This window comes from Buceros rhinoceros, unplaced genomic scaffold (assembly GCF_000710305.1).
Source record: "Buceros rhinoceros silvestris isolate BGI_N320 unplaced genomic scaffold, ASM71030v1 scaffold15533, whole genome shotgun sequence".
Classification (NCBI taxonomy): domain Eukaryota; kingdom Metazoa; phylum Chordata; class Aves; order Bucerotiformes; family Bucerotidae; genus Buceros; species Buceros rhinoceros.
Genome location: NW_010404983.1, coordinates 60,926 through 76,892, shown reverse-complemented (window position 1 = coordinate 76,892; position 15,967 = coordinate 60,926). Strand labels below are relative to the sequence as shown.

The 15,967-nt window shown below is 42.4% G+C and overlaps 1 protein-coding gene across 1 annotated transcript in view; it reads right to left on the bottom strand.

Moving 5' to 3' along the window:
• Positions 1 to 1,413: 1,413 nt before the first annotated feature.
• The window catches only part of EMCN (endomucin), a gene marked incomplete at its 5' end in the record, with an annotated part of 32,594 nt that continues 18,040 nt past the window's right edge, over positions 1,414 to 15,967 (bottom strand). The window contains 4 exons of the mRNA XM_010133557.1: positions 1,414 to 1,472; positions 12,295 to 12,356; positions 13,350 to 13,374; positions 15,075 to 15,170. Of these exons, the coding sequence (XP_010131859.1) occupies positions 1,414 to 1,472; positions 12,295 to 12,356; positions 13,350 to 13,374; positions 15,075 to 15,170 (242 nt within the window). The remainder of the gene's footprint in view (positions 1,473 to 12,294; positions 12,357 to 13,349; positions 13,375 to 15,074; positions 15,171 to 15,967) is intronic.

The following is a 15,967-nucleotide window of genomic DNA, read 5'->3' as shown; positions in this document are numbered from 1 at the left end:
AGCTGATCGTTAATGCAAGTGTCCTGCCTAGTGAAAAGCTTCAGCTGCTCCACGCTTCTTGGTGGGATGATCCTGCATACTGTGATAGAACAGGCTGCTTCACATCTGAAACGACAACAGTATCTCAAGATTATTATTCCAGGTTAAGATTGTTCAGGAACGTAAGAGTAAGCTGAAATGGATGACATAGAGTAAATCCAGTATGGGATAGACAATAAGGAGTAAATCCATTGTCCAGGACATTGTCCTGCATCTGGACAAACAGAACCACCTCTATGTTTTCAGTAATGTAGGTAAAATTGCATTCTGCTGCTCTAACTCGAGGGACAAAGGAAGTTATTTTGTCTTTACTTTGGCGTCAGGAAAGCTCAGTTTGTACATCATGGGGAAAATGAGAATAGGTCAAAACCATCGAAGATGTTTTGCAAAAGGGTCTCTCCACGTTTCCGGTCAACCAGATCTGTCTCAGTGGAGGGCGATGGGCTACAGGGGCTTCATCCTATGGTGGTGGGAGGCTGGCCTTTGGCTCTAACATAGTTGCCCCTGTCCGATCTATCCCACATATGCTGTGACAAGTAGTTCCTCAGGCCATCCTTTTTGTCCACCTTCCTGCACTGCCGTGGTCACACAGGGCCCTTGCCATGGCCCATCCTTTTCCCGCAGCTGCTACTTCTCCTGCCCTCGGCAAAGGACCCCACTTCCCCACAAAAGAGAGAAGTAACGCCATGGGGAGTGGGGACTGTGGTGCCTGAGAAAGCTTTGTACGTGAAGGAAAATGCAGTGCTTGCATCACAAAGAGCGGGTTTCAGAGGTGCTGTGATGGCCTCTGCCCTCGCACGTGTAAGAATACTGTCCAACAACTGCTGGTTTTGCATGTTAGCTGCTAAGGATTTCAAACCAAAATAAAGCACCTCAACGAAAGTGTTTGCTTTTGCGTGATGTGGAATGGATACAGATTTTTTTTATGGAATCAAAGGAACTGAACGCTTTTGGGTACCAAGTTTCTTTTTTACGGGAAACTGCCTTTAAAAATCTCTTCTCATGCAAATCTTACTTCATGCAATCTCTTACTTCTCATGCAAACAAAAAAGGGAATTTTCTTAGGGAATCACAAGCAGGAGATGCTGAACAGTTATAGCCAAATACTATGCCTATTCAGGTCTGCCTCTGCATGGTGGCAGCTTCTTCAGTCCCTCAGTTTGTGTGGGAGTCTGTTTGTGATGGTGTCCTCAAACTGAGCTTCGTTTAAGCCACTGCTCCTCGAGGCTGCCCACAACTGAAGTCACTACTCTCTCTGTTTTGCATTTATAACCCTTTTGTTTAGTTACATGGCACAATGCTGAGACTAACCAGAATTACCAAGACTAACACTCATGTTACAGGATGTAAGACAAAAGGAATAAACTTACATATTCATTGCTGAGGTGCAAAGAGTTGCCGAGTCTTATTCTTCCCCTGAGATGAGTGCTCTCCTAAGAAACAGCAAATATATTTGCATCACTTAAACATGCAAAGAGAAAAGGACAAATGAGTCCAGCCGTAACACATCACCGGCCACTGAACAAACTGGCCAGTCTCCTTCTCAGATTTACTTAAGCAGCAAAAACTGTCCACACAATAGATTTTTACTTCTCTCTCTGTGTTTTATAGCTTATTTCCCCTGTGATTTGCTCTCAGATGGTGGGTTACTACCACAAAGTATATCCAAGGTAGCTCTCAAGGGGTTAGAAAAGGCATGACTTTAATTTATTTGTAACTATGATTAGAACACTGATAATTCAGTGCTCTAAGAAGAAAGAAAAAGACACAATTATAAAATTAATTTTTGCTGATATCACTGACAGCAACTCAGTTTCTCCAAAGGAGGAAAATGAACATTTAACAGCTTCAGTCAGGGATTACAGACAATTCTCACTCCTCCTTCCCTGGAGAAGCAGCGCTGCTGCCAGCAGTTATAGGCAGACAAAAAAAGTCTCCAGATGAGATCATCTTTACAGTTGCCCTCTCTCCAAACGCATGTCCCTGGAGCGGCAGTGGGATTGCTCTGTGTCAGAGGTTTGTGTCTGGTGATGAACAGGGAACGGCATCCTCACACTGGACAGAGCCCCATGGAGAGAGGCATGAGGAGGGTGTGAAACCCAGATGCCTCCAGGAAACTGCCTTCTGCCTCTCTGCTCACCTGCGGGAGACAATGTAATGCCCGACACACACACGAGAGGCAAGAAAGTGAGGAGACGTATTATGTTCTGGTAGAAGTGAACATGTATTCAAAAGCTTGTGTAAGATCTATAGCCCAGGGTTGGAAAATGTGATACAAAGTAGGATTGTGACAAATTCACTGATTAGGCATTTAAATAATTAGCAGTCAAATTAAAGAGCTGCACTCCTGAAGAAAACAGAAAAGACTCATCAGTGGTTTTCAGAAGGCTTTTCTTGGCAGCAAAAGGGCTCTTTCATTTAGTGCAGCCTTTCAGAGATGAGGAGAAAACTTGGTATCTAATGGGGTTCAAGGAGAAACACTGAAAATTGTTCAACAATAATGTGATGGAATGCTGTTCGCTTCCCAAATGTTAAATTTTGGATAAAATTATTTCAAAAATCATTATAAGATGCTGCTAAGTTAGAGCTTCAGAAGTTCTGATCATGTTAAATTTCAGTTAAAAAGGCCTTCAGCAACAGCTTCAAGAATTCACAATAAAATTTTTTTAAAGAAAAGGAAAGCACAAGTTTCTGGCAGAAAAAAATGAAATATTTCAACTAGATTTATACATTTTTGGTGGGTGAAAAGTTTTTGTTAGATAAAAATCTTGTTTTCAAAAGTTAAAATAAAATTAACCAGTTCAATTGTTGTATAGTTTTGTACTAACGAAGGAATGAGATTTTCAAGAACTCCCATTTCTTTTTAAATTTCTTTTTATTTATTTCTTCCATTATTATTTCTTCCTTCTGCATGTTTTCATTTTTGTTGTCCAATATACAGAAATAAAAGATTAAATCGGGTGTAAAGGGGAGAAATTAGCAAGATTGTTTAAAAAAGAATGCGTAGGAGAAATTCATTGAGAAATACGTTACCATGGAGAAGATACTATTCAATAGTCGCAATAAACGCCAATACTTTGTTCCAGCTCCCAGCTGATTGCTCTGGTTGCTCTGCCTGTGCAGAAATTAGGCAGACGTACATGGAAGACTGGTATTATGCACCGCAGGAAAGTGGCGTGCCTAAGGAGAGGCTCCAGAGCCAGCGTAGCTGCCTGGATAACTTCCCGTTGATGTCCACAGGCTTGGGATCAGCGTACGACATGGGCAGGGCAGCCCTGGCTGCAGGAGGCAGCTGCTCCAGCGGTACCTGCTGACAGCAGCCGTCAGCACAGGATGGTGAATTTGCCTTACTGCAAACCCTGAGACCGCAGCCCGTGGACACTCACGTGCCCTGTCTAGATTTCCTGCTGCCAGAAACAGTGGACTGCCACAAACTATTGCTGGGGTCAGCGTTCCCCTATAATATCAATGCTTTTTCTGAGGAGGGTTGGATGAGGCAGGGATGCTGTGTGTTGGTTTGTCACTGCACTCCCAAGAAGGCAGGAGCCTGCAAGAATTCCGAAACAAAACAAGAGTGTTTGTGAATGTGCCTGAAAAATATGCGTTACAGGGTCTGTAATCATTAGTGCCAGCTAATGCTTCAGTGATGAAGAGAGGAGAATGAGGCACTGGAGAAGAAGTGGTCACACAGAGGCTCTCTGTTCAAGAGTAACAAGGGTAGCACACGATTTTAGATACAGGACTGCAGTATGCCTTGAGACTGCACAGAGAGGTGTCTAGAATTATTTGGGAGTCTAATGGCTCAGCAGCTGGATGTTGTGCTAAATATCCAGCTGCCACACAAACAGTGAATGAAGAACATCCAGGTTAGTTGCAAGTGGGAAGACATTTTTATTGATCTCAAAGTAGCCTTAACTGACAGAAATCAATACCATGACTGCAAGAAACCAAGCCTACCCCCAAGCCATCACCCTCTAAAACCAAAGGATTAGACCCTGCTTACCACAAGGGAAATGAAAAACGAACTCCTAGGTTTAGTATTTCGTTAGATCAGATGATATTTTATTTGACTGAAAAAAATTTCACACCAGTTTGCTGATGGAGAAAACACACAGTGCCTTGGCAATGCTCAGCCACTCTAGACAGGTTATCTGCATGCTTTGAAGGCTGTTGTCAGAAGAGAAAGGGTATACTTATGCAAAATTGCTGGATAATATCAGTGCAAAATTGGCTTTTGTTGATTCTCTATTATGTACTTAGGGGAGATGACACACAAACTGGTGTTTACAGTACAAGACGGAAAGTATTGAGAGGCTTGAACCACCAGCTGCTCAAAATATAATTATACAGCATCTTGCCTAAAGGTGTTGATGGATCCAATTTGATAGGTACTATGGCAACAATTTTCTGATAGCAGACTGAAAAGTCATCACACATTTGTCTACTCCGGTAAGCGAGTGAGTGAACTGCAGACAGGGGGAGATGAAGGCAACTGGAAGGAAGTATGTGGTGCAGTTAACAGAATGCTGTCAGCTGCATAGCTGAAGTGCAACGTGACCCCCTTTACCTGTGGTGCTGCCTTGTGACACCTCTCCTGATGGAGGAGGAGCTGTGGGCTCAGATAGATTAGCAGAGGGCAGTGAGAAGCCAACCTCATATATATCACGCACTTCTACAAAAACTGAAAGAAACGATGCACGGTTTGAGACAGAGGCCTTAGGCAGAATATTTGGAAAATGAAATCAGATTGATAGTGTCATGGAAGTTTTAGCTGACAAGCAAACCCTTGCATTAAACCTTTTATTCTCCCTCTCATCCTCCAACGTTGCACCTGTTTGTTGATTTCTGTCTGAAGTTGGACTGTAAACAAAGACACAGGCACCATGAAGTTTCTGAACATCCCTGTTTGTGACCCTTCAAATCTGATGCTAGCCACCCTCAGTGACAGGATTTGGGGTTAGCAGAGGATGTGAGCAGGGACAGCTGGTTCAGATCACGGCTTCTTTGCTTCAATATTAAAAGAGATGGTGCTCTAGCAACTACCGTAATACAGCACGGGTCTTTCATACGTACCGCCTCCCATGTGGCACCCCTTAAACACTTCTGCTGGAGCCCTGATCTCAGATTCACCCAAGTAAATTAGCAGTCTAGGCACTGGGCCCAATCTAACACACGCTGCACAAGTCCTCCTCTAAAACACAGTCATGATTAGAAAGGATGAGGATAAGGAAGGTGTAAGAGGAAAAATTTTGTATTCGTAACTCCTGATCCTTTAACATATTTGTTGTAAGTGAATGGGAAGTAGACTGAGTACACAGATGCTGAGGGCTCTGCAAAGTTAAATGTTTATCCAGGAAAGTAATAGTACTTCAGTGAAAGCATGAGGTTTGCTTCCTAATTAAAATTTCACTTGTGCAGGATTTGATTTGATTTTTCTCTCTCACAAATATGCTAATTTCTGACTATGCATGTTGTATCCTAATGCCAGTATATGTGAATAAGTTATGGGTGCATAATCAGCTCAAATCACAGATTGTATAAAATCAATTTTGGAACTGAAACAAACATTTCTTTGTCTCACCTTTGTGGAAGGCTATTGTGTTTATCTTAATGTAATTTCCTCCGCCTCTCCATTTGATTCAGAATCTGGATATATTATTCAGAATAAGCATACATTGCAGAACATGATGATATAAAAGAGAGTTAACAGGTCATATCACTATGAATACAGAAAGCCTGTGACACGGGCAGAAAGAAAGAAGGATAGGAAATGTCTTTGACATAAAAAATGGGTTGTACTGGATCTGAGATTACATTGTCTGTATGAAAAAATGGGTTGCGCTGTTATTTCACTGTACTATCTGCTGCTGAGAAATTGCTCCTAAGTGGCAATCTGGTTTGGAGCAAAGAACCGAAGCAAGTTTTTCATAAAATGTGATTGTAGAAACCTATTATTTGTAGAAGTATAAAACTACCTCTGCAGACACAGGAATCTGAATGTCTGTTTTTACCATGCTGAACTAAAAAAAAGAGTAGCACATTACAGCTGCTGGAGAACGGCATTAAGCGGGATCCAGCACCTGGATGCACCGTCTGGGTCTGGTGTGGGCCAGCAGGTCCAGCACATGCCACGTGCTGCAGCTCTCCCTGGCCACGCACTACACCGATGCCGCTGCAGACTTCTCCTCGCCACCATCAGCAGGACAAAAAGATCTGTACAGCTCACCACAGCAGAGAGAATGTGTATCAGGTGAAGGATAGGAAGGCAATTGCCACTGAACAGCCCGCAAAGGGTGGGAGGTGGCTCCCCCAAGAGAGGAACATCTCGGAAAGCTGCAGGCTGGAAAGTTCTGCACATGAATGTTCTGCACATGAAAACATCACCTGACCCTCATTGGTCCCTGACTGTAAGAGACTGCTTTAAAAACCCTTGCAAATAAGCAAGGCTCACAAACCAAATGAGAAATATAGAAGGAAGCACATGTCATTTAATGTTTTTGACTACAATTTTGCCCAAAAGTCTCAGCTGGAAGTGTGCACAGTCAGATCTTTGTGGTGTGAGTAAACACAAACAGAATCCAACAATGAGCTGCAAAAAGCTGAGAAAGTTTATTCTTCAGTCTCTGTAAAGAAAGAAATCACAACTTCAGGCTGTTATACAATACAAGGTTAAAAGAAAACAGAGAATCAGAAAATGAGAACGAGAAGAAAGGAAAGCAGGGGCTTGATCCACCTCTCTGTTGCAAGGTGCCCCTTTTCTATGAAGCAGCTTCTAGGTTTTCTACCTGTGGGTGAAAAAAAAAAAAGATGCTGAAAGTACAGCTCATAACAGGAAAAAGAATCAATATCATATCCTCACATTAGTAGAAACATCCGCTCTTACCGCTTCTAAGCACGCAGTGTGCCAGCAGACTGCTCTTCGTTGACTTGTGTTGCTTATCTTGCAAGCGAGAGGAGAGGAGGGAATTTTCAGTGACAGAATGCCTCACCTAGAGATCTGACTTCTTCATCTGCTCCTAGAGGCATCCACCTGGATCCTAAACAAAAGGAGAGAGAGATTTAAACTACCAACGCATGTTGAGAAACCTTATGGCTCGCTATGAAACCATGCCCCCTGGCAGGGGTGAATTTCCCTGGGTCGAGCACCTAAGAAGGTAAAACCCAAAGATTACTTACCTTTTGAAATGCCGTGGTCCATGCTCAGATGTCCTCAGCATAACAGAAATCAGGAAGAAATAATCCGCTGCCCCAGCTCCAGGTTTGTCCTGTTGTACCACAGCCACAGCTATGTGTAGTTCGACATGCGAGGCAGAACAATTAAACAATCTCAGCATTTGGAGATTCATGGAAAGCAGTGGTGAAGATACTGTCATTCAACCACCTCATTTCAGAAGACCTCAGGATTTTCTGGGTCCAAACCCTAGCACCACAGTGGGCTGTCTTGCCAGGTGCTGAACATCGTGTGTGTTCAAAGCAAGTTTTTGTGCTGAATAAGAACATTTTTTTTCCCCTTCTTTCTGGGATGATTTTGGTGCTTGGTCACTACGTGTAGTGTAGTCACCAGCCTTTGGTGTCGAAGACTAGCTCAAAGCCTTTACAAAGAAGGCTTTGGAAATTCAGGAAGTCCAGGGGAATGCTGCAGGCACAAACTAGGCTCCCCTCAAAAGTAACTGATGTTATGGGGTCCAATTAATCTGTGCCACGAAATCCTCAAAATCTTCAAGGTAGGTATCTCGCCTTGTGCAAAGGATTCGCCCAGACAATGTTATGAAAAACCTCCAGGCAGGGGGTACATCCAGCTGAAGCAGCAGATAATAGCTGTAAACCAGCTGTACACCAGCAGCAGCTTTAGAAGGTATGTGGAGCATATGGGGAATGCTCATTGTTCTACATCCTCCGTTCATACTATTTTCTACTGCACCGCCCTCTTGAGAATACTGCACTGCCCACTGAGAGTGCCTCCAGGTATTTACCGATCCCTCTGTTCAATGCCATTAAGGGTGTTTCACACGTGACAGGTTGGGTGCCTCCTCAAATGTCCGTTTGTCTGGTACATTTTCCCAGCTTTGCTTAGTAGCAATGCCTGCGTTTTCAGTTGTGCCTGCAATGGGCTTAGAAGCCCTAATGGGCATACATACCATGGTCGTTTCTCCAGCCACCTTCCATTTCAGGTGCCTCAGCAAAATCTGAGCCACATCAGCTTTGACACATTTAGAATCCTTCCAGCAAATTCAGTGCGGAACAGACAAAACCCCTACAAGCTGAGTAAGTCATATCCTACCCTATAATCTTGAAAGAGCACATGCTGGTAAGAAAACATGCCCTAATGAATCAGCTTATGCTTAGGTGCCAGGAAGATACCTAAGAACCCTGAAATATTATGTCACCTGCACATTCCTGTGAGACTTTGTATTGAATATTGAACTGGTGTGCTGCTACTATGAAGGCCTTTCATACATTTTACCAGCTCTAGAATGGGTACTCCAGGCACAGTCCATAAAAGAAAATTGTCTTTACTCAGGTATCAATATTGCTATCACACGTTATTCATCTGCTTGGAGTACCCTTACCCCAATTTGTAGTCCTTCTGAATCTTTCTGTTACTGAGGAACTTCCATCCCTCAACAGGTGTATTTTCAAGATAGGTAATCCTTTATCACTGATCTCTTAGTCATCAAGTAAACCCCTCCATCCTATATTCCTGGGAAACATATCTACATCTATCATCTTTCTTTTTTTTTCACCCACAGGTAGAAAACCTAGAAGCAGCTTCATAGAAAAGGGCCACGCAATAGACAAACAAGACAAATGTGCAGTTCTGTGGGCTGTATTTGGTCCCAAATAAGAAATATTTTTGCAGGCAGATTTTCTAGATTCTGTATTCTAGACCATTTATTCTCCCTAGGAAGAGCCACGCTAAATTTGCCTGTATACTCATCACAGAATGGCTGCAGTAAGTCCTGTGTTTGCACACTAGTGTAAAACTTTGGAGATGAATCAGTATCCTGGGCATTTTTATCCAAGCTGAGTTTTCACATAAGATGCAAGTACAGACACGTACCTTGCATCAGGTGTTGCAGGTCACTGGGAAGTGTGCATGAAAAATTCAAGGTGTTTAGTTTTGTCTAGCTGGTTTTTTACTTTACATGAATCCTCAACCAGTTGTGCCTTAGAGCTCATAGCCATCAGCAACTCCCTATTTCTAAGAAGAGTTTTAAAAAACGAGATTATTAAAGCTCAGTTTTACCTAGTGTTCCTGATGATACTGCTCTATTAAAATCCATTACTTTAGTCCTGGCTTAACTGAACACTGTTCTTCTCCTGTACTCTCTCACATTAATTGTGGGTATTTGAAATAATATTCTTGATTAAATTTAATTTAGCTATGCTTCTAAAAAAAGGATTCTTATAGTCAGAACCTAATTTTAAAATTCCTAAAATAGGATCCTTCAACAGTCAATGGAACTCCATAGGTCAGCTCATTCCGGTTCGAGATACATGTCCAAGGAAGATGGGACAAATAGTCCTCCGGACACATACATCTCCTTCGACTTACTATGTGCAGCCAGCTTCATTTTTAGATAGATAAACTAAGGCAAGATTAAATTCACCATAACCTTTGATCAAGATATATCATGCACAACACTGACACAGGGTTTTTCTAGGTTGCCTGCTTGAGCAATCTATAAGTCAGATCTTTATTTGCTTTGTATATATGGGGTTTGGTTTTTTTTTTTTACACAATATTAACACAATTATATAATCTCAAAATCTTCTTTTTGGAATAAAAAGTACAATAAAAATATTATAATGTAAAGTTATAATAAAGCTTCCTTGGAATACAGGGCAAAGCAGAACTTTGTATATATGCTTCATCTTAGGCTGCTGAGTAGCCTCTTGATAGCGAGAGGGTGATGTAGGTCTGCCTGTAAAGTTAAGGCTGTTCTCAAGAACTTTCGAGTTTTAGTCAAAACCTTTTATAATTTTGTTGGTATGTACAATCAGAGACGGCTACAACACACACTTTCTAAATGGCTGGTCAATGAGCTGGGTTTTATGTGTCCGAAAAGGAAAAAGAACACCACGCGTAAAGAAGTTTCACGCAGTGGAGTTGTTTTCGGTAGTTGTAAGAAGGACCATGAGTTGGGCATTTCTCGAGTTTCTATCTGTACTTGCCTTTATGCCTGAGCTTTTAATGAAGCAAGTAAATCTTATGCAATGGGTAGGCATCCTAACCTATTTCAAAACACCTGTATATATTTCTATGAGAAAACAGGCCCTTCTTTCAGAGGGCTTTTAATTTAAGACGTGAATCTCTAAAAGAGATTCTAAAAGACGTGAGTCTCTAAAAACCTGAGGAAAAACAGGACTTCCATTTCTGTGAAGCATGTTTAATTTTGAAACATGTGAAGATGTAAGAATTCAAAAGAAAATGGTAGCTAGTTTAAATATGAATTGTATTAATGAGAGAGGGCAAGAATCTTATCTTCTAAGTGGTTATGACTCATACTTTCTAATTATAGCATGCATACATCATACTTTAGTGAAAAAGTGTATCCAGCATCCTCTGGATGGAAGATACTCAGATACTTGGTGAACCAGTAGCTGCTTAACAGGCATCAGACCTCATCTTGGGGAAAAAAAAAACCAAATCAAAACAGCAAAAAAACCCCCAAAACTAGTGAGCCCGAGTCTGTTCTCACTTACCCTGCTATAAAACAAATAATTCTGCTGCTGCCAATGAAGTTACTTTATTGAAATCAGTCTGAGGACCAAATCGATGAAAAAATGTCTGTCTATTCCAGTTTCTGCCTTTATTCAGCTTTCCAAAAAACCCCTGTGATTTTAAATGAAAACGTACACACAACTCCATATCCCTTAAAATAAAGCTAGAATTCCCTTCCCAAAAATTAAATCAAAAATTCCTGAATGAGAAAGCTCTGAAGTGCAGTCAGTTAAGAGCCCAAGCCCAGTCACTGAAGCGTCAGAGTGCAGTTTGAATTTGCTCAGCAGCAGTGGGGCAGGACGACGCGTCCTGCAGTGGCGCAGGCCCTTCTCCTGCCCCTCTAGCCTCCACGCGTGCCACTCTGTCCGCGAGGCTGCAGGGACATCGCACAACCCTGGTTTGTTGCAAGGGCTGCCAGAGCTGCCCTGTGGGGGTTTTGGATCGCACAAGAGCTTCAGGGAGTTGCAGAGAAGGCTGGAGAATGCAAACTGTGCCTCTCCAAGCAATTAGAGGATGGTTCAGATCAAGCGCTGTGTTTCAGAGGACTTCCCGAGAATTTAGAAGAAAGGGGAAAGTAGCTATCAGGCAACGTCTGAAATGTCAGTAGGGGAAACAGATGGCCAAAAATGTTCTAAAACCAGTTTTTATACCTAAAAACGCATAAAGAAAGAAGCTGCTTTTCCTGGAGGATTTCCACAGATGAGGTGAGAGCAAAGGTGGGACCTACACGGCTGAGGAAGTGAACTGCAATGGCTGAAGGGGGGAATTTTCACCATGAGAAGCTTTACCATGAGAGGTTTAATTTTGGGTTTTTTTGTTGTTGTTGTTGGTGGTGGTGGTGGTGTTGAATAGCTGGGCATCAGATTAGTCAGGATTTTGTTCTGCCTCAGCCTTATTTTGTGCTACTCTGTTTCCTATAACTGCATCTGTCTCTTTGCTTGTATTGATGAAATTTTTCTTTCTTTTGCACATTATCTATCACCTCTGTTCCTTTAGGTTTTATTGCCACATATTTTATAAGAAACTGGATCAGTGAAGCACAGGACAGAGGAATTTGCAGTGAGAATAGGATTTCGAATGTAAAGACTGGCTGGGGACAGGGCTGACTGAACGCTGCCTACACCAACTCCACCAGAGCCCTGTTTGCATGCGGTGCTGACTCCCAAACCTTTGGCCTCTGGGATGTTACCAGGGGCCTTGCATAGCCAGATCTAGCTGATAAATACCACTGTCACAGTTACTGCCGAACATGCCTAGCTGTAGATCACTCACCATTAATGATTTTAAAAAATTATTTTCCCTAAACCGGTCATACTTGTCACTCTCAGATTCCCATACCACACACAGTGCATCTGCACTGCAGCTCTGTGTGCTCCCAGTCAGGGGATTTGCACTGTAGAGGAATTGTTTGCAGTTACTTTGATTTGGCAGGAACTGAAGATGGTTTTGATATTGGAAATGTCATCCCCAAACTGCTCTTCTGCGGGCTCAGAGAGGGGGACACACATACATAGAAGGGAAACACTCACCAGTCTCAGGAGAAGTTGACTTCACAGAAAGAAGTTTGACCCCTTCTTTATCTGACTGGGCCCTGTTGAAACCAGAAAACATTTAAGCAGTCAGTCAGCATGTTGGTGAGCCAAACAAAACTAAGATTACGATCAGCAGGAGGGAACACCCGTGCCAGCCTATGCTGTTGGGCTTGAAATGGGTTTTGCACGGAATCAAGTGTAAGTCTTGGTGCTGGAAAACACCATATACCAATATCTCTGAAAACAGCTCTCTCTTAAAGTATATAATAAATCATATTGCGTGACTTCAGGTTCAGTCTAGTGCTCCCAGAAGTACATCAGGGGAAGAAGAGGAAATAATCTTTTCTTTCTCTGTCAATGCAAGGCTTTTAGCTATGTTGAATTGCAAGAAGGACCACTTCAGATGTCCAGGGAGACAGGGCTAGCGAGTAAGTCAGCAGGCTTTTGGTTGCTTTTGGTCAGACAAAACAAAGGCCTCAGCTGGACTCTAGTGTATGTCTTCTAATGGATCTTTCTGAGCCTCACTCTCCTCAAAGTCCTTATGCCAATACTGTTTTAACTGTGCCTCTGCAAATGTACTAGGGGACAGATGGGACAGAGGAACATGGAATAACGGAAGACATGAGAAAAAGAAATAGAAAAATAATCCAGAATAGAAAACAATACAAAGAAAGAAAACACGAACAAAAGAAGGGGGATGGGAAAGGGTAAGGGGGAAAAAAAAGTCAATGGGGCAAAAACTGGAAAAAAAAAAGAGAAAAAATAGTGGGACAATGAGCCCTGTGGCACAGCATAAGCTGTTTCAAAAGGATCTCCTGAAAAATAGTTAAGAGCCATCACATTTCTATCCATTCTGGAACAGCTGCTTATCCTGCATACGAGTGTACACTAACTGCAAGCACATCACTTTCAACGGGATATTTCTCTTTGGGGTGGCAACCACTTATTATGTTTAAACAGAGAATGATCAAAGAAAATCTCAGGCAGAATCCATTGCATTCACAAGTGCCCCGTGATAGATCTCAAAGCATTGAAAAGAGGATTCAACCTACTGTTCAGTGCTGTTCTCTTGTCTCTCTGGAAAAAGGAACAAAGTTAATATCATTTTGACTGCTGGAACTCACTTAAGCAAACATTTAAACGCAGCTATCGCAATTGCTAGCAGAAGGCTTAGTTGTGATTTTGCGGTATTGCATTAAGTACATTAACACAATCAAGCAGCTTGAATGGTAATTGTTGCTTTTCTACTTTGTCTTCCCAAAAGATTACAATATCATCTATGAAATTGAACTGACATTGCTTGAATCAGCACTTCTGGAAACTAGGGTGAATGTTATGGAACGTGCACAAGAGCACAAGAGAAGCATGTTTTTCCCTGCAGCTCTCAAATCCCCAGGTGGCTGGCACAGAGGAGGTGAGCGTGCAATGGCTCTTGAGCTAAAAGACACAGGGTGAGGGGAGTAAGGTAACAAGCTGCCGGGCTGTGCACTCTGGGGTATTTAACCTGGCATGACATCTGAGGAGAGAGCCTGTCATCCCCGTCAATGAGGAACAGGCTTCTCCCCAAAATATACTGAATGTATTTCAAGTGCAAGTGTGGGCAGATGGATGGGGCAGGGGGTTACTTCAGAGACACGGAGCCAGTTCTAGTCCCATAGCACTGGGCACAGGGCTCTCCGTCCACGGGGGAAGCATGCTGGATGGACGTGGGCAAATCCTACCGGAAGCACCACAGATATCCATCTACTCTAGCTTCCAAGTGAATTTCCCAGTACCACGCCTGCTGTCATCTGCGCTTGGGGGTGGCTGGTGAGGAAATGTTCACCTCAAATCTTTATCTCTTGACGCCAAATATTCAGTAATTTCCTAAGGAAGGATCACACCTTTCTGTTTATCTGGGTCTGATTTTCCATGTCATTGGCTAAATAGGTTGCAGCACGCTGTTTGCCTTGATCTAAAGCTTCAGTACCCTGTTGTGATTTTATATTTCCAAGGCCCGGTGATTTCACAGCTGAAGCTCTGTACAGGTCCCTTAACTCATGCCAGCTCACAGGGAGAGAAACCCACAGTCTGAATTCAGTCTGGGTTTTTGCTTAATGGAGAATTATACTTGCCTGTGGCCCGCTCGGGCAACTCTTTGAAACATTTGGCACGTGGAATTTAACGGATATCCCATTATCTCGTGGACAGCAGTGAAACAGATACTGGCCTTAGCTGCTCTGTCAAAATGATTGTTTCCGAAAATACTGTTTGCTCAGGGATTTTGTTCCCGTGTACTTTATATTGTAACTGGAAAATTTTACTTAGATATAATGTATATGTGTGTGTGTATGTATGTACATATCAGGGATTTCCTAAAAGAAAGCATTTGTATTTCTTTGCTGGAATCTAGAACAGAGATAAAACAGATATAGCGATTTTGTTAAATGGTATCTCCAAACTTAGTTTTCACTGTCTTTTTTCACCTGATCAACTGATTGTGTAAGCACAACAGTTTATTAGCTCTTTGTAACTGCAAAAGAGTGAACAAAAACCTTTATGGCATTATATATTCTCCAAAAATCACTGAAGTTTTTTCTCCCTCTGTTCTTCCTACTGATTTTGAAAACGAAGTGTTACTTTCCTACTTCAGGCAAAATACCTTGAAATACAAGAAGCTTTCCTATCAGACAACTGCAACATCAACGGTTAAGGTAATCTAAAAAGACCCCAGAGATCTTTTAATAATAAACCGCACACTGATCTTTTTCCCACCTCAGAGAAGGCAAACCAAATACCTGGAGTTTTCTTCTGGCACATTCTATACAGAGCCACCAGCGAGAAGGCAGAAAGGGTAATGACTATCAAGGTAATGACAATTGGCAAGATAATGCCTGCAAAAGAGGAAGAACGTGATTTTGTCTGCTGCCCCTGGCTGGCATTGCCTCCACGTAGAGGCACTCGCGTGCACAAGGCGAGACAGCTCCACTTCACCAAACATAAAGGATTTCTCTGGAGCTGGGCAGCCTGCTGCTCCCGTTATTCCTCCCACATCTACCGAGCCTCAGGCTCACAGCCTTTATGGAGGGAGGATTTAGGCACCGTGCTTCCCCCACTCTTAGTCCTTCCCTGACACTCATGCTGCCCTGTGGAGCTGTCTTCACTCATTTTTCTGTAGGAGAGTGAATTTTTAGCACCTGCCCCACTGAGATCACCATAATCTCAATCAAAATATTCACAAATCACCCCCAGTGTTGATGGCCCCCAAAAGTCTTGCAAAACAGTCGTGTTTCAGACATAATTTTTTTATATATGCAGTTTTCCCCCCCTCTTTTCTGAAAACAAGACTCATCTAAAATTCAGCAACTGAAGTGATTATTTCTCTTTTAATGTTGTACACCCAGAAAGACACCAAGGAGTTACATAATTCAGTAACATTCCCCACAGCACTTACAACCAGGGATAGAAAATGTAAGTCTTCTTTTTAAATGAGGACATTTCTTTCCTTTTATTATTTCCCACCATCTGCCATTTCCTGACAGGTGTTTCCCAGCCAAGAAGCAAAAAGGAAAGAATTATGTAATGAAGAAAAGCTTTCCTGGGGAAATACATAAGCCCAGCTTCTCTCCATTTATCTTTTTCTGGCAGCCGTTGGCCACATGCAAATTTAGCAGGCACTCTCTTGTCGGCT